The sequence below is a fragment of the Camelina sativa genome, chromosome 20, assembly GCF_000633955.1.
Source record: "Camelina sativa cultivar DH55 chromosome 20, Cs, whole genome shotgun sequence".
Classification (NCBI taxonomy): Eukaryota; Viridiplantae; Streptophyta; class Magnoliopsida; order Brassicales; family Brassicaceae; genus Camelina; species Camelina sativa.
In genome coordinates, this window is record NC_025704.1 from 28,569,314 (window position 1) to 28,594,674 (window position 25,361).

At 32.1% G+C, this 25,361-nt stretch overlaps 2 protein-coding genes and 3 long non-coding RNA genes across 5 annotated transcripts; 3 read left to right on the forward strand and 2 right to left on the reverse strand.

The window, feature by feature from the left end:
* LOC104771938 lies at positions 3,470-4,850 on the reverse strand. The gene is made up of 4 exons (XM_010496559.1): positions 4,693-4,850; positions 4,427-4,585; positions 4,132-4,296; positions 3,470-3,784 (listed from the first exon to the last, which is right to left on the reverse strand). Exons 1-4 carry the CDS (start codon positions 4,768-4,770, stop codon positions 3,611-3,613), a joined length of 576 nt encoding a protein of 191 aa, XP_010494861.1. The 5' UTR covers positions 4,771-4,850; the 3' UTR covers positions 3,470-3,610.
* LOC104772919 (uncharacterized protein At4g02000-like) lies at positions 8,977-9,564 on the reverse strand. The gene has a single exon (XM_010497473.1). The coding sequence runs from the start codon at positions 9,562-9,564 to the stop codon at positions 8,977-8,979; it is 588 nt and encodes a 195-aa protein (XP_010495775.1).
* LOC104771940 lies at positions 10,101-20,727 on the forward strand. The gene is made up of 21 exons (XR_002036871.1): positions 10,101-10,705; positions 10,841-10,882; positions 11,013-11,090; positions 11,412-11,554; positions 11,640-11,711; positions 11,844-12,039; positions 12,128-12,184; positions 12,269-12,357; positions 12,534-13,344; positions 17,878-18,093; positions 18,172-18,264; positions 18,659-18,858; positions 18,921-18,991; positions 19,095-19,157; positions 19,256-19,435; positions 19,665-19,752; positions 19,828-19,883; positions 20,133-20,322; positions 20,401-20,476; positions 20,539-20,617; positions 20,709-20,727. It is a non-coding gene; the product is annotated as an uncharacterized LOC104771940 (long non-coding RNA).
* On the forward strand, positions 13,417-16,897 carry LOC104771939. Its single transcript, XR_764961.2, has 12 exons — positions 13,417-13,514; positions 13,602-13,775; positions 14,127-14,358; positions 14,521-14,631; positions 14,714-14,801; positions 14,884-14,943; positions 15,020-15,110; positions 15,221-15,306; positions 15,427-15,476; positions 15,662-16,046; positions 16,328-16,405; positions 16,553-16,897. It is a non-coding gene; the product is annotated as an uncharacterized LOC104771939 (long non-coding RNA).
* Positions 20,968-25,065, forward strand: LOC104771941. Its single transcript, XR_002036872.1, has 8 exons — positions 20,968-21,223; positions 21,346-21,424; positions 21,516-21,662; positions 21,758-21,820; positions 21,935-22,081; positions 22,521-22,720; positions 22,951-22,990; positions 23,080-25,065. It is a non-coding gene; the product is annotated as an uncharacterized LOC104771941 (long non-coding RNA).

Below are 25,361 nucleotides of genomic sequence, written 5' to 3' on the forward strand. Positions count from 1 at the left end.
GTTTTTGTTTTGATGTTTTTATGTTATATTTTTAATGTTATTAATCTTTAAATTGTATGTTTTTATATTTTCTTTCTTTAAATAATTAATCTTTAAACTTTCAAAATATTATTATTTTATTTGGGGGACCAAATACAAATACACCCCAATGCTCCTACTACAAATAAGAAACCCTCAAAATATTAGTATTAAATGTGGGGGACCAAAAAAAGTCCCACACCAATGTGGATGGTCTAAGAGGTAGAATCGAAAGAGATACGGTAGGTACAATTTTATAACCATAAGAACCGTGTCCAGCTGTTTTTTTGGCGTATTCGAGGCATTTAATTTTAATGTCTACATATATTACATATACGTGCATATATACAAATACACTTATATCGAATTTGATGATTTTTTTTTTTTTTTTAAACTTCAAAAACACCATATCTTATTAAACCAATTCAAATACGATAATCTGATGAACTAACCATTCCAGAACCTGCGGACTTACATAGGAAAAAAAGTTCTTCGTGTTCGAGCCGCTTTCGCTAGGCAGTCGACACGGACATTGTTCATTTTAGGTATAAAACATAGAAAATCTTCTTCGATAAGACTGAAAGGAATCTAGCTCAGAAGCAAACGCTGACCAGTCTTTTGACTCATCTAAGACGCTTAAAATTTCTTGGCAGTCTGTCTCAAAATGAACCATATCATATCCTAGGGAAAGAACACTTTTCATAGCCCAACATAAAGCCTCTAATTCTGCATGAAGAGGTGATAACAAATAGGACATTGCTCTTAGATCCTAGATAGGCTGTCCTTTTTATTCCATGAACCATCCACTTGACACACTAAGCGACCCGTGGGTGGGATTGTAGGGCCTTCTAGTTCCTGCGCGGGTACCGTATCCTCCGCATTTCCATTTTTTCCACTAATTGGGCGACCTTCCATACGTGGGATTCTGAGATAGCAATGCATAGGTATCTGTCAGAAGGACCTCTCTATTGTTAAACACCTTATCATTTCGTGCTTTCCAGATGTACCATGTAATCCAAAGAAAACTATGTAGCTGTTCTTCCTCCATTCCTAGGTCCTTAGCACGCCAGAAAAGAAAGTCAAAGTTTGAAAAAGAGCTTGACACGGGAATACACCCGGACCTGCAGATATCCCTGAGAGTTCCCATACTTGTGCAGCGGGAGAACATTCAAAAAGGACGTGGTTGATGATTAACACCCTTTTCTTTACAGCGATGATTAATACTACTAATTTTTACATTTTTTTTTAAATTACATTTTAACTTGAATGTTAGTCTCATTGATTCACTATAGCTTTTTATAATACTCTATCTCTGATTTTAGATTATTATTATTTTTTTTTAAACTTAGAATTTTCTTTTAGTAAACAGTAAACGAATAAATTAACCATTTAAAAAGTGTACGGATATTCTAAGTAGAAATTAGATATTCTTTTCTCTTAATTTAATGAGAGTTGACTTTTACATGTTTAAAAGAGATTTATGGGAATCATGGTTTATTTACTTCTTCTTCTTCAGTTCTTCTATACTACTCCCTCCGTTTTAAATTACTTGTCGTTTAAAGTTTTTTCACGCAGATTAATAAAGCAACTCAATTTTCTATTTTACCCCTTCTTTAATACATTTTATAATTTTTTTATTGGTCAAAGCATTAAAATATTGGGGATATAAATTGTATTTTTACCAAACATATGCATTGGAAATCTAAAATGACAAGTATTGGAAAACAAAACTTTTACTCTAGAATGACAAGTAAAAAAAACCAGAGGAAGTAGTATATAGTACTTAATATTTTTTAAAATTTAATATTGATATCATTAAGAGTTAGTTAGTTATAAATATCCAGAGTGTAGAACTACATTAATCTTTTGACATATAACTATACCACAACCAAAAATTGTAGCATTACCCTAAATTAAATTTTCTTTATACGAAAATTTAAATGAAAAGGAGAATAGTATTCTCTGGGTAGACAAAGAAATGGAGCGGACTCAAACTGTCATGATTTAATTATAACATTTTTACCTTTTTCTAAAGTTAAAGTCAGAAAATAATACATATATTCATTAGATTGTTATATATTCTTTTAGCATTATGGAGATTATAAAAGTATAAAAAAAAAGTCCATTTGGTGGAATAATATTGATTCTGATCATTGCGAATTTTTTTATTCTAAAAGCTGGCTGAAGGAATTTTCAAATATATATTTTTAAGAATCCACTTACCAAGTTTTAAAGGAATATGCATGCGAAAAAAATAAAAATGAAAGTAGTGGAATATACAGTTATACATATATCTACATCCACACATTTTGTAATTTTTGGAGGGTAGTTGCTTTATAGTACATCCTAAAGTTAATATGATAACAATTTTTTTTTATTTTTTTTTATTTTTTTTTATCATGATCTAGTACAATTTGGGCTACATCCTACTATATTAATTGGGAAGTACAAATATGAAACTAACTTTAAATGTGTAAAAAATTACATTCAATTGCCATTAGAAAAACTTAATTAAGATTAATAAATAAATTAAATAAATATAATTAATTAAAAAACAAAAATCATGGATACATTATATAAAATAAATTGTGGAAAAGTAAAAAAAAATCTATTAGAATCAAACTAATCCGTATTAAAAAAAAAAGTTAATAGCTAAGATTTTAAAAATCTAATCAAATAAAATTTACAACTACAAATTTTATCCTACTGTATATTAATTAGGAAGTATAAATATGAAACTAACCTTAAACTGTGTAAAAATTACATTCAATTACCATTAAAAACATAATTAAGTTTTTTTTAATTAATTAAATAAATAAAATTAATTAAAAAATGAAAATCGGGGACACATCAAATAAAATAAATTGTAGAAAAGTAAAAAAAAAATCTATTAGAATCAAAACTAATTCGTATTTAAAAAAATTAACAGGTAAGATTTTAAAAACCAAATCGAATAAAATATACAACTACAAATTTTATCAAAATAAATTTCTACCACAGGTTAAAATTATTACAGACAAGAAAAGGAAGTCACCGACAAAAACAATGAATGTTGTTTTCAAAGAGACTTTTTAGTTATTTTACTAGCTTATATTTAGTTGCTCTTTTTTACATATTAGTAAGGATTGTGTTTAGTTGACAAAGATTTAAACAATTTTATTCATTACATACAAATGTTTTATTGACAGATTTTCAATAAATATTTTTAAAATACAAAACTTATATTATAAGCAAACCAAATTTTTAATCACAAACTATTATAAATAACATAATAATAAAATAAATTATGACAAATTTTTATTAAAAATATATTCAGCCCGCGGTTATCCGCGGGTTAGTACCTAGTTAGAGCATGTATTTGGTCTTTCTCTTTCAACCATATAGTCTTAAACATAGGTTATGTTACTTGCTAACAATATTTATAAATTTATTTGTTTGCTACGATCATGTCAAAACCCGAGCATATCTGGTGATAAAGATGTTCAAAGCAAAGATAGATATTAATCCTAAAGTTTGATGGGTAAAGAAAAACTTAGATCTAAAACAAATACGAAATAAAGCATAGTCTAGGAAATTTTGGGATAACATAAAATTAGCAGCCCAACAAGCTAAAACGACACCACTTCTTGGGAGAATTTGTCTTCTTCTTCTTCTTTGGTTTGCAAGTTTCATTAGCATCATTCTTCTTAATCTTCTTCTTCTGGAGTAATGGCTTCTCTAGATTTATCTCTTCATCTTTCTCTTCTTCAATCTTCTCCTCCATGTCCTTCATATCACAATACAACATATTGAATCACAATTACGGAAGTAATTAACTAAGTTTTTAAGCATATATCAATACAAGAAGGAGCATATAATAGCAAAAACAAACCAGTCTCTTACAAAATATAACAAGAAAATGACAAATATGGATTGTTATATACTTAAACTAATTACATTAGTTTTTTTCCGTCTAATTACCGAAATTAGATCCTAGATAGATGACCTATTTTCGCTCCTTAATTGCTTAGTCAAGAAGATCTAATAATATTTGATTGTTTTTTTTCTGTAATATGTAACTGAAATATTATAACTATCTTGTCTAGAAATACACAACAACAAATATATCTATACCCGAGGGTCTTGTGGATGTTGTAAGGGAACATGAAAAGGATTAACGTTGCTACTGAAAATAGGTAATGTCTTTGTCAAATCCTTCTTAATCCTTTGGCTTGATGTTTCACCGGACCCTCCAGTTGAGGTAGAAGATGCACTGCTCGATTCCAACTCCAAACATATCTTTAAACATTGTACAAAATGAAAACCCTTTTAAACATTAGCATATACAAAAACCCTTCAAACAACAATTACACTCACTTCAAGAGAAACTTTGGCTAGGAAAAATCTGTAATAATGATCAAAACCATACCTGAAAAAGTCTGGTCTCCAAAGCTGCAATTCGATCTAGTAATGATCCTTTGAAATACGCTTCTCTAATCGCCGTGCCTCTATCGATTAATCCACGTGTGGTAGACGCGCTTTCATCTTTCCATTTCGAAAGGTTTTGTTGTCTCTCTAGATTCTTTATCTACATAAAGCAAAAAGAAAAAAACGAAAACAAACACTTGAGTAAATCATCAAACTAGTAAACTATTTTTCTTAACTTGAAAAACCAAAGGTAAAAGAACAGTTTACAACGAAATCTAAGTGTTCAAGCCTAGAGAGCATAGGCAAAGAAGAGAGTGAATGTCTTTGTTGCTCAATCGTCTCCATAAGACTTGTGATTATTGTTTCTCTAACTGGTGATATTATTTTTTTGGGTTTTTATAGTGGAAAATAATTACATCAATAATTATAAAAATGTAAGACGATAAATAGTTATAGTGGTTGAGAGTTCCTGCTAATGCTGCTTGCTTCTTGGCTTATGAGATGACAAGGTCAAGCTTGGGATATACCGGTTTGGTTTGGCTTAACTGATAGTCCGATTGGTGGATGTTCCATTNGTTTCTCTAACTGGTGATATTATTTTTTTGGGTTTTTATAGTGGAAAATAATTACATCAATAATTATAAAAATGTAAGACGATAAATAGTTATAGTGGTTGAGAGTTCCTGCTAATGCTGCTTGCTTCTTGGCTTATGAGATGACAAGGTCAAGCTTGGGATATACCGGTTTGGTTTGGCTTAACTGCTAGTTCGATTGGTGGATGTTCCATTCATATTTACCTTTCGTTTTTTATAAGAAGCCTAAACCAAAATTAACTAAATTTAGGTTTAGAAAAGCTTTGGATAATTCTAGTTTAATAAATCTAATTTTTAAATCAAAATTTAGAAAGTGTATATATATATATATATAATTTAAATTAACAAAATCACTAAAAAAATAAGATGGGAGACGTCGGTTTATTAACGTCACTTGTTAAACCGACTTTAAAACTTTTAATAGAAAGGAATTTAGAATCATTTAATAAACCAACTTAATTTTAGTAGTAATAGCGTCACTAGGTAACCTTTGTAATCACTGAGTATTTAATGAGAGATTTTCTAAATTTCTAACTTCGCCGCTGCAACTTACTCCGATAATATACTCGAAGCGTCTACATTAGTGGTTCTCTCACAATATCATATATGGCTCTTCCTCGTTGCTCTCTCACATTTTTTCCTCTTTCAATGATTCTTCTTTGTTTCTAGTAGTATAAATAATCGTATCGCCACGATCTAGCCATAAAATTTTGTGGTTTATTTCATAACAGCCACAAATTAGTCATTAAAATAAAATGTGTCTTTTCCGTGACTTTTTAGTAGCTTTTCCGTCACTAATGTAGCCTCGAATCCTACTATATTAATTGGGAAGTACAAATATGAAACTAATCTTAAATGTGTAAAAAATCACATTCAATTGCCATTAGAAATTTTTAATTAAGCTTAATTAATTAATTTAAATAAATATATTTAACTAAAAAATAAAAAACACTCACAGATCAAATATTAAAAAATCTAAAAAAAAATATATATTTTCTCTCTCTAATAAATTATGGACGAAATTAGTAAATATTTTTTTTTAAAAAATAGAAACCAATCAGTTTTAAAAACTAAGATTTTATATCCATGTATACAATATAATTATTTTTAATAACTAAATTTGAAGATTTCAAATTATGATTCTCCTATCATCTTTATTTTATTTTATTTACAAATTGTTTGGAATTTTCATATAATACTTATCATTAGTAAAATGCAGAATTTTTTCTGCATATGTTGTGATTTGATTTTTAAAAAACGAAGATATATCACTCAATCTATGAAAAATGTGTGTTTTAATTTCCACATTGGCGGGTTGGTAAAACTAAATTTATATAGATGATAAATTATAATTTTTATTTGCTCATAATTATAATAATAAAATTACTATTTTATATTTCACAAAATAATGATGCAAATACAACAAATAAACAATAAAAAACTGTAATAATACGTCAAAAATAAAATACTATAATATTCTAAAATAATTAGTATTCAAATAGACTAATAGATTTACAGAACAATTAAAAATAAATATTATCCCAAACAAAATAACATTTTTTAAAAAAATATAACAATAAATTTTATTATTATATTATAAAATTTTTTAAAAGTGTTAACCCGTGCTTTAAGCACGAGGATATCTCCTAGTTTATAATAATTTGGTAGCTGTATCTTAGCTACAAATTAATATCATAACTAAATCATGACTATTAGCTACAAAAGTACGCAGTATTAGAGGCAGATAATATTACAAAAATAAAATTTAAAAAGTTATTTATAAGTTAGCCACAGATAGGCTGCGGATAATTCTGAAGCTATGTGAAACTCTAAATAAGCATAAATTCTAAAACCTTCCAAAAGGAAATCTAATTACTGTAACATACCCAAAAACTAATATCTAACAATTATAAAAATATTATAGTTTTTCAAATCTAATATTTTTCAAACCTTAACCACAAATTCAAACCTTTACTCCAAAGTCCAAAACCCTATACCCCAAACCTTAACTCCAAACCCTATACTCCAATCACAACCATAGAACCAAGCTATAAATAATTTATATGCATATATAACTCATAGATATATATATATATATATTAAATAAAATCAATCTTTTGAATTATCTATCTATAAAGATTTGTAAAATAATACCATCGGTGCAAGTGAGCTAGTGGTTTAAGTGCAGGAGTTGGATCCATGTGCTCCTTAGTTCGATTCCCGGTGGGAGGGATGCTTTACGCTATGTCATAAGGTATTAGCAAAGGCTGGTCCCGGGCCATGGGGGAGATTAAGGCCCAGGCCCGAACTCCTCCTAGTTAACAAAAAAGAAAAAAAAAAAGATTTGTAAAATATTTATTTATAAGTATTTTGAAATCTAATCATTTTCTTAACCTTAAATTTTATGTAGTGTATATGTACTCCCTTCTTCTTTGATATATCACTCCAAACTTAGAGAAAATGATTCTATAATTGTTATTCAAAATCATATACTTAAAAAAGACAATTATCAAACCAAAGTTATTTGTTTTGGGCGGACTAACCCAAAAATTTGGCAAAACGTTTCCCACTAAATTATTTGGTTAAAATTTATTTATTTGGTACTAGTATTCAATCCCGTACTTTACTTTTTTTTTTGTATTAAATTCGTATGTGGGATATTACGTATATGATGTAACTAGGTGAGTTACCCGCATACTTGTGCGGGCAGGAATTTAATAGAAAAAAAATCCAATTTTATTTCCTAAATTATTAAATCAGAATTTTGTTATTTGTTTAAAAAAATGTTCAAAATTTTTAATTTCAATTTTTAAAATGGAAAACAAATAAGAGTAGTCAATAAAATGTTTATTATAGTATTCTACATATGTAATATCTTAATACTCTTGATACCTTGTAAGTCTCTAAATCTCTCACAAGTCTTTTAGCTAAATATTTGTTGGATTTTTACATATAGCATATCTTATTGTGGACTGATACGTTTCACAGTTGCTCAAACGTTTGCCCCTTGCAAGACTAGAGAAGAATGCAATGCTGTCGCCAATTGCACAAGCAGGGAAGCTCTATGCATAAGGGAAAAATGCCATTGTATGAGTTCATCAAATCATTTTGGGAAACTTAACAAACTTAAGATGGTGAAAGATTTAAAGCCGTACAAGGCGAAAAACTGATAGTGATTACCTATATAATATCAAAATGTGCCCGGGCTAGCTAACCTCTCGATCATTTGTGTTTTGATAGAATTTGTTCTTCATAATATAACATACGTAAAAGCTTGGTGCAGTTATAGAAAATAGTTTCAATTGAAAATGCGTTTTGTTTTGACAGGTGAAAGACTTTGCATCTATAATAATTGATCTTTATTAAACCAAGTGATTTATATGCTCAATGACAACATCATCATGTAATACTAGTTAATTAATAAAAGTGGATATACAATATGATTGTAGTGGAATGTTTATAACTTAACTATACTAAACATTTTTAATATGTTTAATTTAGCTTAAATTTAGATCTTTTGGATTTCCAACAACAAAGATTGTACTTTCTATATATATATATATATATATATATATTTTTTTTTTCTCAAGTCTGATTTTATAGATTGTATTATAAGTAGCCAATATTACAACAGTGTAAACATTTCACCTATTACAAAAGATGGATTATCACAAGAAGAAAGATAATCCCATTTTAACTTAAACTAAAAGTGGTTAAACCTTCTTTCATATAAGATTAAGTTTAGATCAGTAAACTCAACACCTGATCTAGCCAAAAAGATGAACAAAGATGAGTACAAACTGATTTGCAACCTTTTCTTCATCTTCCACTTGCATTGTAGATAAGCAGGACCCAAAAAATGCTAACCATACTTGAAAAGTAAACAAACTTCTTACTAATCCTGCTTAAGATACTGCAGGCTCACCAAAAAGTGATTGATATATCTTGTAGAGTGAAATTATCGTTTCTTTGGAGGTAGCTGAAATCCTCCACCTTCATAAACTTGAAGCTTTTGTTTTAGCTTTCTTTCTCCATCTTTAACTATTTCAGATCTTGGATGCTTGGATGACTCACCGATTTCATATTTTGATGATTCACCAAATCCAGAATTCTTTAAAGCTTTTGAAGTGCTTTCATGATCATCAGATGGAGTTACATTAAAACCATTTGAGGATTCCATTCTCAGCCTTGATGCATGTTGTGGAATTGGTACTGCAAAATGTTGAACATTTTCAGCTTTGAAATCTTGAAAGTAAGGACTCACAGCAGCTAATTTCTCTGGGTTAGGAGGAGGAGTATCCACTCTTGGAGGTTGAGAGATTGGTGCTGGAAATGATCTATCCGATATATGAGACTGAGAATTGATATTATCTCTGTTTAATTCATCATTCTCAACAACTATATTCTGATCAAGTCTTTCTAAAATCGCATGATTAATCCTATTACTCGGAGGCTGCTGAAGAAACGGACATTGATTCCTGTGGTGAGTCATTCTATAACAGTTGCTAGAGATTCTCCTAAGCCGCTCATACTGAAATCTTATCATTGCTGATTCTCCAGATCTAAACCTGATTCTTTGAAAGAACCTAAGACAATCAAAAATTCTAAACCTTATTCTTACTCTGATACAAGTAATTTGAGTAGCTGTTGTTTCATGGAAATCGACAGTCACTAATTTCCGTATTTTTCTTGCAAATATCTAGATAATTCCATGTTGTTTTTTTTATATAGCAAAATTCTGAATAATTGCACAATAACTAGATTTTTTAATTTAAACGAAATATGTTTTATCCAAGAAAAAGGAGGTGGGCGTAATCTAATAACTCCTAATGTGGCTAACATTGTCGTTTAGTGTCTTTTTATTATTGCCGTTGGATTAAAATTCTAAGAATTAGAAAGAAAGTTAACGGTTATGAATTTGGGTTTAATGGAAGACTGGTGTGGTTAAAAAATGTAAGTTTTGTTGTTTAGTTGAATTGACCGACACATCACTCATCAAAACGGTCACAAATTGTGGACGTGAAACTTCATTTAAATCTGAAAAAGTAATCAATTTCGAAACAAAGGGAGAAAGAGAGAGATTAATCAATTTTGTGACCGTTGTTTGGGTTCTCAATTGATAAACCCAGAAGAGACTTCTCAATCAATCTTGTGACCGTTGTTTGGGTTCTCGTCTTCCTTCTCTAAAAGTCCGAGAGAGAGAGAGAGAGAGCCATCTCCGATCAGGTCCTATGTTATCATCTCTCTGAATCTTTCAATTTTACCAATCTCTCTCTCTCTCTCACTCTATGATTCTCATATATGTTGCTTCTATTCTAGGGCTCCATCATCGAAATTGTTAGCTCAGGTTATGTTATCTTCTTCTCTCTCTCTCTCTCTCTCTCTCTCTCTTTCAATTTCATCTCTCTCACGCTCCGCCATTGATGATTCTCATATATGTTGGTACAACAAGATCGACCGTTTGTATGACTAATGTTTTTGTGTCATAGGTAATCAAGGACGACGATTCTCCTAAAGAACGAAGATGATTGTCGTATCCTTCAATTTAAATTGTTTTGAGATTTGATTCTGATTCGTTGGCTATTCGGCTCTGTTTTGATGAAAGGATTTTCTTGTTTTGTTTCCAACGGGACTTTGATGGCATATCGCACGAAGACACGCATAGTAGTAGTCTCGTCTCTTCTATGGTATTATTGTATCTTCTTTTATGTTTCTTCAACTTGATCGAATTTGATCGCATACTGTCCTGTTTTGTCTACTGAATCGTATACCTTTGGGTCCCTTAGTTATAATGTCGGATTGTTTCTTTGTTAATATCTCAGGTTTCTCACAGGTCAAAATTTAAGGGGAGCACTACGTCTCAGGTTCCCTTTTTACTTACATGTTAAATGATTTTGAATTTTTTTGATGGATAACTTCCTTGCAAGGGAGCGATCCCTGTGATGCTGTGCATATTTGATTAAGATTCTATCTCTGCTATGGCACGTGTATAAGGTCTCTGTCACTTGAGTACATCAGAGAATCGTTTTACCAGAACTGCAATTATGGACACAATTTGGTCTTAATCTCCAGGTAAAACTTTGTTTCTATGTCTATATGCTGCTGCTGGTTGCCAACAAGTTTAACAAATGATCCATTTTTCCTTAGAAGAATATCTCATGGCTTAGTGAGTTTGTCGATATTTTGACCAACAATAATTATGGTTTGTCATTTTATGATGCATATGAGCTGCTGGAATAATACTTTTTATATCCCACAGGTTCAGATTTCCATGAAACTCGTAATTAATTGAGTGTTGGTGTCTTTCATATTGCTCTATTTCTTTTGTTTTTATACAGTTATTTATCTTCACTAAATTTACTCTCTCAGCTGACTCATCCTTGTTTTTCGCAGCAAAGTTTACATGCATTTTCAGGAGATGAGACTGCAGATGCTATTTTTTGTGTGGAATATACGCCTTGCAGGATTCAAGTTAGGAACTACAATGAATCTGCTTCGTTCCTGTAAAATGGCCAAGTCTCCATCTCTTTATAGAGGTCATGGTGTTTTTTCATATGTAGTATCTCATTTAGATTCCAAGCTACTTAAATTAACTTGGTCAATCATTGGGTATTTTGTCAGGTCAAAAGTGAGGATTCAAACAAAATTGCAAAACCCATAATGAAGAAAGCTTGTTTCATGCCAGGATTATAGGTAATACATATATATTATATTAGGTTCATGTATCTCTTTCTTTATTTCGTTTAGGAGTCTTTCAGTAACATTGTTAACTTCGTGATTTTATCTCGATAGAGTAGTTTGTAAGTTTCTGTTCTTCTCTTGCAGGAAACCTTTGCAAGTTTCAAACTCCGCTCTTAAGTTATGTTGATCTCTCAAATTACTTTGTTGATCTCAAAAATTGGAGTATAGAGAGTACCGGTGATGATGAGACTACAAATGGAAACTTTGATTTATTAAGTGGTGGTGCCTAATTGCTTCTTATAAGAAGTGCTGCCTTGTGAGAGGTTAAACGATTTTTGAGGTAAGTAACGTAAAATACAATTATTATGGTCTCTTTTCTTATTGTTATTTAAACTCTTAAAGCTAATTTGTGCGGATATATTGTACAGGTTGCATAGATGAATCAGAGAAGAGTGGAAGAACTTTTCTGTTGAACAAAAGAAAAGGTCTTGTCCCATATCAACTGTGTGAATCAATGAAATGTTCAAAAAAAACAAAAATTCTAACCTGTTTGCATATTATTGAACAAGGAGATATATACGGAAGGCAATGAAATGCTGAGGGTAGAAGAAGCCATGAGCGAGACGAAGAGAACAAAGAAGAGACGAGATAGGCAAAGGTAGCTCAATATCAGATCTCAATATCAGATTCAGTGACGAGTCCATCTAAAATCTTTTGCAGTTCATTGTTTTTTGTTATAAAAATAAGTCAACGTTAGATGATCTTTTGTTATCGTTTGCTTTAGTTCAGAGATATAGACAATGTGGGTTGCTAACATAATTATCTCTGATTCAGATATGTCTTGGTGCCTTATCAGAAACTTGATGCTTCTAGTATGTATATCACTCCTTCTCATGAAAAGCCTTTCTCTTGGGACAGAGAGAGAGATTGAAAACCGTTCAGAGTCATGAATCTAACTAGCAGTCGAAGTAGTGGAGTCAGAACAGTTGAGAGAAGCTTGTTACTGATCAAAAATTAAGAATGAAAGGTTGTTGCAGGGTGGTGTAATGGGAGAAGGATGCCAACAACTTCTAGTTTCCTTGCATACATGTTTAATTTCTTTCTTAATTCCTTAATGACCTTCTTACTTCCTTACATACATGTTTAATTTCTCTCCTTATTTACTGAGTTTTTTATTCTTTCCTCCTTACTTTCTATCCTTAACTTGCTTGCTAGAATCAAATTACATGCAGACCGATCGACCTCAGCTGAAGAACGGTATTTTATAGAAACAGAGGATTTAGATCTTTAGTCTTTTGTTATCTCTGTCTATTTCTATCATTAAGTTCGTGTATCGACTAGTATGATTTTGGCTATTATTGTTCTTCAGAGAGAAAATTATTTGAGGGTTGTGAGCATATTTCTGGTTACGAACTGCAGAGTTCTCATGCTCCATGATTCGTTGTTTAACTTTTTGGGAGTATATTCACTGAGGTAAACTCAAAGATCCATGAGTTGAAGTTAAAACTTGAGAAACAAAAGTTGGCTATGTTGCTTGGATGGATTTCTGATCTCCCATGCTTAGTAGTCAGTAACCATGCGTGCCAATTCGGTATTTTATAGAATATCTATGGTTCCCGCTTTTGGAACAATTTTCACCGTCCAGGTTTCCACTATCAACTTTATCATTCTTAGAAATCTTTGTGTTACTATAAGATTATGAATTTCTGTTGTTTCCATTAAATTTTGTTAGTAAGTTTTCACGGTTTGGCAACCAATACAACATTTTCAGTAGACAACGACATGATTTAGTAAGAGAAATATGAGTGAATGAAGGTATTGTAAGTTTGATGCTCTTGTTTTTTATAGTATCAGATATTATCTGTGTCTCGACTTTAGTTGATAAATGTGCATTTTCAACAGGGGAACTATAGAAGAGAGTTTTCATCAAGGTCATGATCATTGATCAGAACATATGGAGATATATATGGAAGGCAATGAAAGGCTGATGGTAGAAGAAGCCATGAGCGAGGGGAAGAGAACAAAGAAGCTCTCTAGATTCTCTCAATTAAAGGGAAAATCGTAAATGTCACCGAGGTTAGTATCTTTCACATGTTTTTAGTGAGTAGTAGAAAATCATATTGGGGTCAGCCAGTCAATAACAAAGACACATATTTCTTGCATAAGAATGAGACGGGATAGGCAAAGGTAGCTCAATATCAGATCCAATGACGAATCAATCTAAAATCTTCTGCAGTTCTTTGTTTTTCGGTATAAAAATAAGTCAACGTTACATGATCTTTTGTCAGTTCTTTGTTGCTTTTTTAGTTCAGAGATATAGACAATCTGTCTTGGAGACTGAGGACGTGAATAAACATGCCTAACCTTATCAGAAACTTGATGTACTTATATCACTCCCTCTTATGAGAAACCTTTCTCTTGGCACAGGGAGAGAGATTGACAACCATTCAGAGACATGAATATAACTAGCAGTCAAAGTTGTGGAGCAGGAACTAGTCAAAAAAGCTGGGAGAAGGATTTCAACAACTTGATACATGATAAGCTTGAATGACAAATAAATCACGGATGCTGCTCCAGAAAATTGGTAAAGCTTCAGTAAGCCAGTACAAAACAGAGAAGACCTGCTGATGAAAAAGACAAGCAAATATTTTATCGCTAAGTAAGTATCAATTTACTCAATTCAACCAGAATATGCTTAGGTACATCACCTAATACAAGACTACTTAGACACAATCTTGCCTTAATCTCCAGGTGAAGTTACATTGTAAACTTAAGTTCATTATGATTCATGCTCTGAAACACTTGTGTTTTCGGTTTGCAGTTTTCGCAGACTATAGAGAAAAAACTGCTCTTCAGGAAAACGCCAAAGTTTTTGTTAGAGTTTACAGAGACCTCGAGACTCGAGCTGAGATGATGATGTCCACATAAATTTGTAATATATCTATCTTTTTCACTCGCGAACTGTTTTTATAGTGTGAATAAGCAAGAAAACTGACAACATTCTCATTTTTTAGGAAACTAAAGGATCCCTTGAAGCCTAAACAACACATATCTGCCTACATAATTACGAGAGGAGTGCTGCCTTACGAGAATTTGAGATAAGTAATGTAAAATGCAAGTATTATAGTCGTGTTTTTTACTGTTCTTTAAGTTCTTAAAGCTAAGTTGTGCGGATGAATTGCAGAGATGAATCGGAGAAGTGTGGAAGAACTTGTCTGCAAAACGAAAGGGTCTGTAAGAAAAGGTATTCTCCCATATTAATTGTGTGAAATGTTCAAAGAAACAAAATTTCTTGACCTGTTTGTCTATTATTAAACAAGGAGATATATATGGAAGAAGCATGAGCGAGAAGAAGAGGATAAAGAAGCTTCTCAAATTCTCAAGGAAGGGAAAACCAACAATGCCACTAAGGTTAGTTACTTATTCCACGTGCTGGCAAGGGCTTCTGCCAGTCAATAACAACAAGACATGTAAGGTAGAGCTCAGTATCTGATGACAATCTTGGTAAAACGTGTTTCTAGTCATGTAGGTTTGCACATGGACATGATTTCTAGTCATGTAGGTTTGCACATGGACATTAACATATTAATGTCATTTTGGTTTTCAGGTAAAATTAATATTTATATCCAATGTTTGTGTCTTGGTTTTGATGGTTTATTGTTTTTACTAATCAGAATTATATAATATAATGACGCATACCTCTTAGACACTATTATCCTTATTTCAGGTCTATTGCAACGGAGCTCTCCAATGGTTGTGCTTTTTATCTTCTCCCAAGTATGTTATCTTCTCCTTTCTTCTTATGCAGTAGAAGATTAAATACTCTTAAGTGGTCGTGTGAATCTAAAAGTGAAAAATGGTTTATATGGCGAAGGGTCAATTTATGAAACATCATTTGGCTTGCTTCACTTTTAGTGGTTCTACCTAGTGATGTTTGCTTTCTTTTTTTTGTTCTAACTTAGTAGCTGGAGAAGGATAAAAGTACTAGTCTCTAAGCATTTTGCATCAATTTTTTTTGTGTCAACGAAATTCTTTTTACCAACAAACAAGGTAGTGTTTCTCTAATTCTTTGTTCTAGATTATGTTAATCGCTCTCTATGGTATAATGTTTATCACTTTTCTTTGTCAGGCTGGAAACATTTTTAGGTTTTCTTGTCTCCACTAGAAGCAGTTTACAAGAGATGATTTTTTCAGGCTCAGTGAAAGAGCAATGTTCGTAGTGTGATAATTTTACCACTAGAAAATGTGATAAATCCAAATGGCAAGTGCTGCAGGTTTGGCGATTATTAAGTGCAGGACAAGCAGTGGAGTATAGAATGTTGGTGATGAGGCTATAAAGGGAAACTTGTAAGTATTGAGTGTTGGTGTCTATGTTTTTCAGCTATCATATAACTTTATTCCTTTTGTTTTGACAAGGTTATTTATCTTTACTTAATTTACACTTTTAATTTGGCTCATCCTTGTTATCTCATCTGTAGTATCCCATTTAGATTACTTAAATTAACTTGGTGAAAGGGTAATTAATGATCATTGGATTTTGTTCAAGCTACTCATAACATAAGTAGTCTTGTTTAATTTCTTTCTAAATTCCTTAATGACCTTTTTAATTCCTTCTGTTTTGATGAAAGGATTTTCTTGTTTTGTTTTCAACGGGACTTGATGGTACATCGCACGAAGACACACATAGTAGTCTCGTCTCTTCTATGGTATCATATCTTCTTTTCCGTTTCTTTTGTGTTCTAAATCTTTGTCCGGGATCGAATTTGATCGCATACTGTTCTATTTTGTCTACTGATTCGTATATCTTTGGTCCTTGGTTATAATACCGGATTGTTTCTTTGTTAATATCTCAGGTTTCTCACGGGTCAAAATTTAAGGGGAGCAATACGTCTCAGGTTCCTTTGTTACTTACATATTCATGATTTTAATATGCAGATTCAGTTTTCTGCCCAAGAAATGAAATAAACTCCATAGTTCTTATGCTCCATAGGATATAGAATAGAGAGGCATGTATGTAACGGTTCCTTTGGTTTGTCATCTTTCACTTTTAACATCAGTAGTGTTGGGTGTCAACAAAATATTCTATCACTAGTAAAGCTGGATGTCATCAAAACCGTTGAAGATTAGTTACTACTTGGCAGACACTATTTCCAAGTTGAGAAGACAAGGAGAGACTCTATATGCGATAGGAACAACTAAGTAAGGTAACAAAATCCCTTATGAGACCACTGTTAATAAGATGGCAACATGACTCAACTTGACACCTTCCTTTTGTAATATAACATGTACGGAAAAGGAGAAGACAATGATATCAGGGAATTTCTACACAGAAGAGCTTTCTCCATGAGAATAATAACTGGAAAAAAGGCAGGTAAGTAATAGCATTTCTTTCAACATTAGTCAACTTGGCTAGTTTCACTTTCGCTGGTTCTAACTAGAGATTTTTGCTTTTTTTTTTTGTTGCAGCCATTCGAGTCCGATGTCAAAAGCTAGTTGCACCACTAAAAAAATGCGTTCTAAATACAACATTTTCTGTTTTTTTTTGTTTCTTGAAACTGCAAAAGTGAGAATATACTCGAATATATTTCTTGCCCCCTCTGACCGCAAAATTTTTATTTTGAAGGTGTAGTCATTTCCAGTCTCTTTCACCCTCTCACAATCCAAGAGAAGAATATCCCCGCTTTTGGAACAATTTTCACCGTCCAGGTTTCCACTTTCAACTTTATCATTCTTAGAAATCATTGTGTTACTATAAGATTATGAATTTCTGTTGTTTCCATTAAATTTTGTTAGTAAGTGTTTATGGTATGGCAACCAATACAACATTTTCAGTAGACAACAACATGATTTAGTAAGAGAAATATGAGTGAATGAAGGTATTGTAATTTTGATGCTCTTGTTTTTTATAGTATCAGATATTATCTGTGTCTCGACTTTAGTTGATAAATGTGCATTTTCAACAGGGGAACTATAGAAGAGAGTTTTCATCAAGTTCATGATCATTGATCTGAATATATATAGTTTCATGTATTTTTTATGGTCACGACAATCTTGGTAAAACCTTTTCTTTTTCATGTAGGCTTGCACATGGACATGAACAAATTAATGTTATTTTGGTTTTCAGCTAAAATTAATGCTCTTGTTCCTATCTAATCCGATCATCCATATTAAAGTGCAGGACAAAAAGTGGAGCATAGAGATTATTGGTGATGAGACTTACAAAGGGAAACTTCGATTTATTAAGTACTTCTTATAAGAGTCTTCCGAGAGGTTAAACAAATGAGGTAAGTAATGTAAACTCTTATAGCTAATATGTGTGGATAAATTGTTAGTACAGGCTGCAGAGATAAATTAGAGAAGAGTGAAAGAACTTTCCTGCTGAACAAAAGAAAAGGTCTTGTCCCATGTCAACTGTGTGAATCAATGAAACGTTAAAAAAAAAAAAAAATTCTAACCTGTTTGCAAACGAAAGGCAATGAAAGGCTGAAGGTAGAAGAAGCCATGAGCGAGACGAAGAAGCTCTCTAGATTCTCTCAATAAAGAGAAAATCGAAAATGTCACCAAGGTTAGTATCTCCCTCACATGTTTTTAGCCAGTAGTACAAAATAATTTTGGGGTCAACCAGTCAATAACGACGACACATGTTTCTTGCATAAGAAAGAGACGAGATAGGAAAAGGTAGCTAGCTCAATATAAGATTCAATGACGAATCAATCTAAAATCTTTTGCAGTGCTTTGTTTTTGTGTAGAAAAATAAGTCAACATTACATGATCTTTTCTTATCGTTTGCTTTTTTAGTTCAGAGATATAGACAATGTGGGTTGCTAACATAATTATCTTTGATCCAGATATGTCTTGGTGTCTGAGCATGTGAATGAGCATACCTAACTTTATCAGAAACTTGATGCCTTTAGTACTTATATCACTCTATCTCATGAAAAGCCTTTCTCTTTGGATAGGGAGAGAGATTGACAATCGTTCAGAGACATGAATCTAACTAGCAGTCGAAGTTGTGGAGTCAAAACAGCCAAGAGAAGCTTGGTAACATTAAGAATGAAAGGTTGATGCAGGGTGAGTGTAATGGGAGAAGGATGCCAACAACTTGCTTCAAGATAAGCTTAAGGGACACTTAAATCGCGGATTCTGCTCCAGAAAAGTGGTAAAGCTTATTACTGAGAGAATTACAAGACAATAAGGAGCTGACATGATCCATATGTGCAGTGTGAGAATATCTTGAAGGGTGAAGCTTCCAAGTTTGAATATCACAATCCATGAAAGAAAAAGTTTAGAAGGTATTATTTTGATTGCCCTTTGGTTTTGTCATCTTTGTCTTTTAATATCAGTAGTAAAGTTGGAAATCATCAAAACCGTTGAAGTATAATTACTACTTGGCAGACACTATTTCCAAGTAAGGAGGACAAGGAGAGACTCTATATGCGACATGAACAACTAAGTAAGGTAACAAAATTAAAATCCCTTATGAGATCACTGTTAATAAGACGACAATATTACTCAACTTAACATCTTCCCTTTGTAATATAACATGTATGGAAAAGGAGGAGACAATGATAGCATGAGAGGTTCTACACAGAAGAGCTTGCTCAATTAGAAGAATCTCTGGAAAAAGAAAGGCATGCAAGTAATAGCATGATTAATGGAAATTAATGTTTCTCTTTTCTGAAGAACGAAGCCTCTGATGAATTGAAGATTAATGTATCTTCATATGACACTAAAAGGTAAAAGAACATGACCCTTTTATTCTCTTCTATTTTATAGTTTGAAATGAATGATTAATTACATTATAGCATGTTCCACAACAAGTTAGCTAATCTATCTGCCAATAACAATATTGTTTGTAATTAAAGCTAATCATTCATTTTCTAAAATTTATAAGCATTAAATTGCATAGGGTAATTTCACTGATGGTACACAATTTCATTTGTAATTTATTTTTGGATTTTGCAGCTTAAAGCACTGCAATCCGTAGCTAAGAAATATGAAGTTTTGGATAAAAGCAATAAACAAATTGTGGAACATCATAGCTTTTTTCATGGTAACATGCTCTTGTCTTTGTTTTAATGGTCTATGGATGTATGTCATCTTCTTGGTTTTTATGGTTTATTTTCAGGGATTGAGACTTTGCGTTTACTTGCAACCAGATTCAGGATTACCTCATAGCACAAGGTTTGAGTACCAGATTCTTAACTAGGCTTAGAAGCAAATATAAAGCCAGACCAATTGAAGTAAGCTAGAGAAACGTATTCTAGAAATGAAGCTTGTTAAGTTTAATTGTTCTATTTTTTGTTCCTCAACTCTGAGGCACTCTGTGGATTTTCATAATTTAGCTTTGGGGTGTAGTAGTATGAATTTATTACTAATTGTTCGAGGAAGTCATCTAAGGATTGTGACCATATTCCTGCTTTTGATCTGCAGATTCAGTTTTCTGCCCAAGAAGATGAAATAAACTCTGTAAGTATAGTTAGTTTGACAGCTGAATTTTACCTAAATCCTTGTATATCTTTCTGGCAGTGTGTCCACTGAGGTAAAGGCAAAGATCTATGTTACTGCCTTGCTGGGATTGTTATTGTTGAAAGTCGAAGGAGGTCTGGAAAAAAATCCCAAGGTGATATCTAAATATTTAGTATTTAGAAAGGAACAAGCAGCTGACATGATCCTTATTTGCAATGGGAGTATCTTGTAGGTATGAGTTGCCAAGTTTGAGGAGCTTCATCAAAAGTTTATGAAAGACAAACCAGATCATCCAGAGGGTCTAACAGGTATCTTTCGATTGTCCTTGTCCTTTGGTTTTGTCCTCTCACCCTTACGATCAGTAGTGTAGGGTGCCACAAAGGTGAAGCTATAAAAAAACTTAAGGTGGAGCTATAAAAAAACTTCAAATTGTGAAGGTATTTCAAATCGTAAGTTACATCTTCGAAATTTGAACTTGAAGAACCTTAGGGGTCTGTGTAATTGTTTATATACCTGATTATTTCTTTGTTAATATCTCAGGTTTCTCACGGGTCAAAATTTAAGGTCTGTTTTTAAACTTATAATCTAAGCTCTTTTCTTTCTTTTCATTCATGGTTATAATTTTTGATTGAATTTTCTGACGAAAAACTTATTAGAGGCATTTATGTAACAATATAAATTTCTTAGTTTGTTTTTCTAGTATACAGTTCAGAATAACTTAGATAGTTTATTTTGTTTAAGCTTCTTTATGTATGTTATGGTCAGCTGTCAAATAACTCTACTCCTATTGTTTAGATACTAGGAAGCAAAGGTTTAGGCTTCTATCGTGGACTGAGAACATGACCCTAAAAGATAAGATTAACGTCTCTTCATGCTTAATTTACTCTCGGAGTTTGTTCTTAGGTGTTTTTTTTTAACATGCATCTTTTGGGGCTCAATAATCCTTGTGATGCAGAATAGCAGATGCTATTTTGGGAATTTTAAAGATTCCATTAGATAAATGATAGCTATTGTCTGTGGATTCCACCAAGAGGTTTGACCGCAATAGCTATTAGGTACAATTAAAGCCTTAAATTTTGATGTCTCTCTCATTTCTTTCCCTGCTAAATGTTTCATCCTCTATATACAAAACATTGTTACTTGATTGGCGCACAACAAATTGTTTCTATGCTAGTAGATTTGATAGCCTTTGTTGGTCGATATGCTGCTGCTGGAAAAATAACCCATTTGGCCTTGGAAGAAAATCTCATGGCCTAGTAAGTTTGTAGATACTCAGAGCTCTATGTTTTTTCATGTATATCTTCTCAATTAAAATATTTAGCATACATTCATGTATATATTTGTCAGGTTTGTTCTGTAGTGAAGGTCAGGTGGTATTACTTTTTATGGACTACAGTGAGTCTGCTGTGTTCCACTTCGAGAGAGATTATTTTGTTGGTCGTGGATTGTAAGAACAATCATGCAAAACAGCCAAGTCTCCATCTCTTTATAGAGGTCATGATGTTTTTTCATCTTTATTATCCCATTCAGATTCCAAGCTACATAAAATAACTTGGTGAAAGGATAATGATACAGTGAATATGTTTCAGGTCTAAAGTGAGGATTACTCATTTAAACAAAAGCGAAAAAACCAGAATGAAGAAAGAAGATAAGTAATACATATATATTATATTAGACTCATGCATTTTGATTAGGAGTCTTTCGTTAACAATGTTATGATTTTATTTGGATTGAGAAGTTTGTCAGTTTCTGGTCTCCTCTTGCAGGAAGCTTTTGCAAGTTTAAACACCCGCTCTTCTGTTTAATCTTGAACAAGGAGATATATGGGAGAATATAAAAGGCTGAAGGTAGACGAAGATAACAAAGAAGCTCTCTAAATTCTCAATAAAGAGAAAACCGAAAATGTCACTAAGGTTAGTAACTTACTTCACATGCCTTTAGACAGTAGTACGAAAATATTTTTTGTTAAGCATGTCATTTGTTAAGCATGTCAAGATAGACTAAGATATCTCAATATCAGCTCAAGTGACCAATAGATCTCAAATCTTTGCAGTTGTTCTTAGTTTTAAAAATAAGTTAATTACATGATTTTTCCTTATCGTTTGGCTTGGTCCATAGATATTGACAATGTGGGTTATAATCATAATTATCTTTGATTTAGATATGTCTTGGAGTCTGAGCATGTGAAGAAACATGCCTAACCAATAAATCTTAAATCTTTGCAGTTGTTCTTAAATTTAAAAATAAGTCAATTACATGATTTTTCCTTATCGTTTGGCTTGGTTCTGAAGAACCTTAGGGGTCCGTGTGATTATTACCCGAAACTAATGAACATGTGTTTCTGCTTGCTAGACACTATTTCAAAGTTTGAGGTGGACAAGGAGAAGCTCTATATATGATATGAGCAACTAAGTAAGCCAACAAACTCCTTTAGAGACCATACTCACTTACCCCTGTAGAATAGCATGCGTGCAAAAAAAAGAGGTGACAAGATACCTGAATAGGGGAGGATCTACAAAGAAAAGATTTCCCAGTTGGAAGAATCACTCAAGGTAAGTAATAAGCTACATTATTTCATTTGTATATTTTTTTTGGATTTTGCAACCTACACCACTGCAATCCGTAGCTAAGAAAAGACAAAAACTGGAGCAAGAAACAAATTTGTGGAAAAGCATCAAAGTCAATTAAAAAAAAGTTTGTGTCTTGTTTTGATGGTTTATATTGTGTTCTCTAATCAGAATCATTTAATGACGCATACCTCTAATCAGAATCCTTATTTCAGGTGTATTGCAGCGGAGCTCTCCAAGTGAAAATGGCGATGGGTCAATTTATGAAAACTGATAAAACACCATTTGACAAGTTTCACTTTCACTGGTTCTAACTAAAGATTTTTTCCTCTTTTTGGTTGCAGGCACTTGAGTGCTCGACGTTGAAAGCTAGTTGCAGCACTAAAGAAAATGCCGTTCTAAATACAAACTTTTCACAAAATAGTTTTTTTTTTCTTGCTTTCTTTGACAGTGAAATTTTTATATTTTGAAGGTTTAGTCATTGCCAATCTCTTTCACCCTCTCACAGTCCAAGAGAAGAATATCTATGGTTCCTGCTTTTGGAAAAATTTTCACCGTCCAGGTTTCCACTTTCAACTTGATAATTCTTAGAAATCTTTGTGCTACTATAAGATGATGATTTTCTGCTGTTTCCGTTAAATTTTGTTAGTAAGTCTACATGGTTTGGCAACCCATACATGATTTGGTAAGAGAATTGTGAGTGAATCAAGGTATTGTTTGACAAATGTGCATACACAGAGTTTTCATCAAGTTCATGACCATTGATCATAACATATGCAGTTTCAGGTATTTTTCCCACTGTAGTTGTAGAATTGATGGTCACGACATGAACATATTAATGTCATTTTGGTTTTCAGGTAAATTTAATGCTCTAGTCTGATCATCCATATTAAGTGCAGGACAAGAAGTGGAGCATAGTGTCGGTGATGAGACTACAAAGGGATACTTGTAATTATTAAGTGTTGGTGTCTATGCTGTTGTTTTTTGTGGACTTGCAGGGTTCAGTTAAGGAACTACAAAAGTCTGATGCGTTCCTTGTTGAGAGAGATTATCAGTTGGTAGTGGTATCTTTCGAGAAGTCATGGTGTTTTCTCCTCTGTAGTATGTCATTCAGATTTCAAGGTAAGATAGAAACCGCGACTGGATGTGAGTCAAAAGAAAGGATAGGGCCTTCGTTTCGATCTCCGGAGTTATCTTTTAGTTTTTAAAGTTTAACTATCCTCCAGTCCCAGGTATGTATCATTATTTACTTCAGTTTAGTATTTCGATTTTTTTTCTGATGTAGTAACATATTTCATAGCTAACATACTTTCAGAATTATATAGAGATTGAACAGGTTATAGACGGAAACATAGAGAATAATAATGTTATGGTCCTTGGTTCCTATAATAACATGATCTAAGTTGATCTCTTAACACATAGCATACAATTATGTTCAGTTTCTTGCATTCATGCATGTTTGCTTCCTTGATTCACAGCTTGATTCTTCACTTGCATCATTAACCGTCATTTCCTTGCTTAACTTGTGTTTGCTTATTTCTTTCACTAGTTGCATTCATGCATGGTTGCTTCCTTGATTCATTGATTGCTTCTTTACTTGCATCATTAACCAGCACTTCCTTGCTTAACTTGCGTTTGCTTGTTTCTTTCACTAGTTGACTTCATATATGGTTGCTTCCTTGATTCACTGCTTGATTCTTTACTTGCATCATTAACTGTCATTTCCTTGCTTAACTTGCATTTGCTTGTTTCTTTCACTAGTTGCTTTCATGCTAGCTTAGCTCATTTACTTGATGCTTTCTTTGTTTCTTGCTTGCTCATTTTTTCAGTTCATTTATTAACTTGTTTGTGTGCTTACTTCCTCATTTCGTTATTTGGCTACATGCTTATCTTGTTTCATTCTCTGTTTCTTCGATCTTTGTTTACTATATCATTCGTTGCTTAACTTGTTTGTATGTTTCCTTACTTCTTTCATATTTTGCTTGCATGCTTGACTTATTTTCGCACTTTCCTCTTTGCTTTCTTCACTTAATTCATTGTTTGCTTCCATGCTTTATTCGCTCTTTTTATTGTGTGCTTTCTTGTTTCCTTATTACTTGCATACATATATTCATGGATACATCATACATTTATAGACGAAAATATGTATGTACACTTGCATACTTCCTTGTACACGTACATAATTGATTTGTTTTTCTGTTTTGCTTCCTTGATTTCTTAATGTATCTGGATCTCCGATGTGAATTGGGTACCATAGGAAATCGATGTCTTAAAAATTTGATTACATATACATATATACAATAAAACCTCTATAAATTAATAATGTTGGGACCAAGACATTTTATTAATTTATAGTGATATTAATTTATCCATAAATTAATATTATTAATTTACACTATAAAATAATAATTATTAATTTATAGATATATTTTTAATTGTTTAAATTTTAAAAAATTATGAATTAAGATAATTTTAACAAAATAAGATTAGATTTTTGAATGTTGTAAATTTTATGGTTTAAGAATTGAACTTGTAATATTTAGAAAATATTATTGACAATTCATTACAAATACTATAGACAAATTGAATTATACACATGACATACATAAATTCAAATTTATGAATA

Bases quoted from the DNA above. Each gene is read 5' to 3' on its own strand.
- LOC104771938 (XM_010496559.1), bottom strand. From the start codon at position 4,770: ATGGAGACGATTGAGCAACAAAGACATTCACTCTCTTCTTTGCCTATG. The intron at 4,586-4,692 runs GTAAACTGTTCT...TGCTTTATGTAG, and splicing joins TTGAACACTTAGATTTCGTT to ATAAAGAATCTAGAGAGACA. The intron at 4,297-4,426 runs GTATGGTTTTGA...CAATGTTTAAAG, and splicing joins TGGAGACCAGACTTTTTCAG to ATATGTTTGGAGTTGGAATC.
- LOC104772919 (XM_010497473.1), bottom strand. From the start codon at position 9,564: ATGATAAGATTTCAGTATGAGCGGCTTAGGAGAATCTCTAGCAACTGT.